The sequence below is a fragment of the Galeopterus variegatus genome, unplaced genomic scaffold, assembly GCF_000696425.1.
Source record: "Galeopterus variegatus unplaced genomic scaffold, G_variegatus-3.0.2 Scaffold9610, whole genome shotgun sequence".
NCBI classification, from domain to species: Eukaryota; Metazoa; Chordata; class Mammalia; order Dermoptera; family Cynocephalidae; genus Galeopterus; species Galeopterus variegatus.
In genome coordinates, this window is record NW_007735721.1 from 18,816 (window position 1) to 20,000 (window position 1,185).

The window sequence follows — 1,185 nt, forward strand, 5'->3', positions numbered from 1 at the left end:
GCCTCAGGTAGAATTCACAAAGTGGGTAGAGCTGGAACACCTCCTACTTGGGAGCTTCGGGGTCTGTAGGGCGCACAGGTGGCCCGACGTCGTCACGGGCGGAAATCAAAATTCTCCAGCCCCTAACTTGCCGAACTTCAGCTGACGCTTGGGCCGCAGCCGCGCAGAATCCGGTAGCGCAGCCACAAACGTCCGCACGAGCCGCACGACCGCGGCCTCTCCCTCCGCCCTTTAACTCCTCCTAGCCAGGGCAGCCCAGCCCACCAAGGGGCGCGTCGCTCCATGTTTGAGTCTCCTCAGCGCCCGTAGTTGTGAACTTTGACCGCTGGTCCCCGGCTGGCGCCAGAGAGCAGTGCGCATGCGCCGTTTCTTCACATGGGCTGTGTCCTTCTTTCGGCTGCCGCGGCAGGAGCTGTGGCCGTCTGCCTAGTCCTGCGACTATGGATAGTGCTTCATTCCCAGGGCGTTACGCCCCGGGAGTCTCTCAGTCTGTTGGTGGTGGCTGGGTCCGGTAAGTGTCAAAGCGGCCACTGTAGGGCTTGGATGGGTCACTACAAACCCCAGAGTTCACCGCGGCGCTCTTCTCTGGTCTCTTTAGCACTTCTTGCGGCAATGCATGCTGAGGTTTGTAGTTTCTCTGTCCTAGCGACAGCGGTCTGCCCAACCAGGGCGAAATGCTGGCTTGCTGACGCGGCCCGGGCGTCTTTTAATGACAAGTTAACTAACTTGCATTTGTCTGTTATTAAGTGTCTTTGAAGCGCCTGTTTTTCTAAGAAATAATTACTGAACACAGAGAATGCAGAAGAAGCCTTTTGATGCTAACGTGCACTTTTCTGTGTGGTTGTTGTACGTTATTAATTGAGTCATTTTGTGTTTAGGAAACACGACGTCTACATGATAAATGAGGCAGAGTGAATTGTCACATATATAAATATACAAAATCCACGAAGATAAAAACAGGTATCTACAAATCGTAGAACAATACACACAGGTGGTAGAGCATGAGCAACATCTTACCCGGTAATGCGAGTACAGTCTAAATCCACCAGCTCTGTAGGCGCTTACAATTTTAAATGAACTGTTTTGACAGGTATATATCTATACACACGCACGCACACACACACACACACACACACACTATATATATACACACACACACACTACATATATATATACACACACACA

The 1,185-nt window shown here is 51.2% G+C and overlaps 1 protein-coding gene across 1 annotated transcript in view; it reads left to right on the forward strand.

Annotated features, from left to right (window-relative positions):
- Positions 1–320: 320 nt before the first annotated feature.
- Positions 321–1,185, forward strand: part of LOC103609431 (UDP-N-acetylglucosamine transferase subunit ALG14 homolog) — a gene marked incomplete at its 3' end in the record, with an annotated part of 49,884 nt that continues 49,019 nt past the window's right edge. The window contains exon 1 of the mRNA XM_008593756.1: positions 321–511. Within this exon, the coding sequence (XP_008591978.1) occupies positions 376–511 (136 nt within the window). The remainder of the gene's footprint in view (positions 512–1,185) is intronic.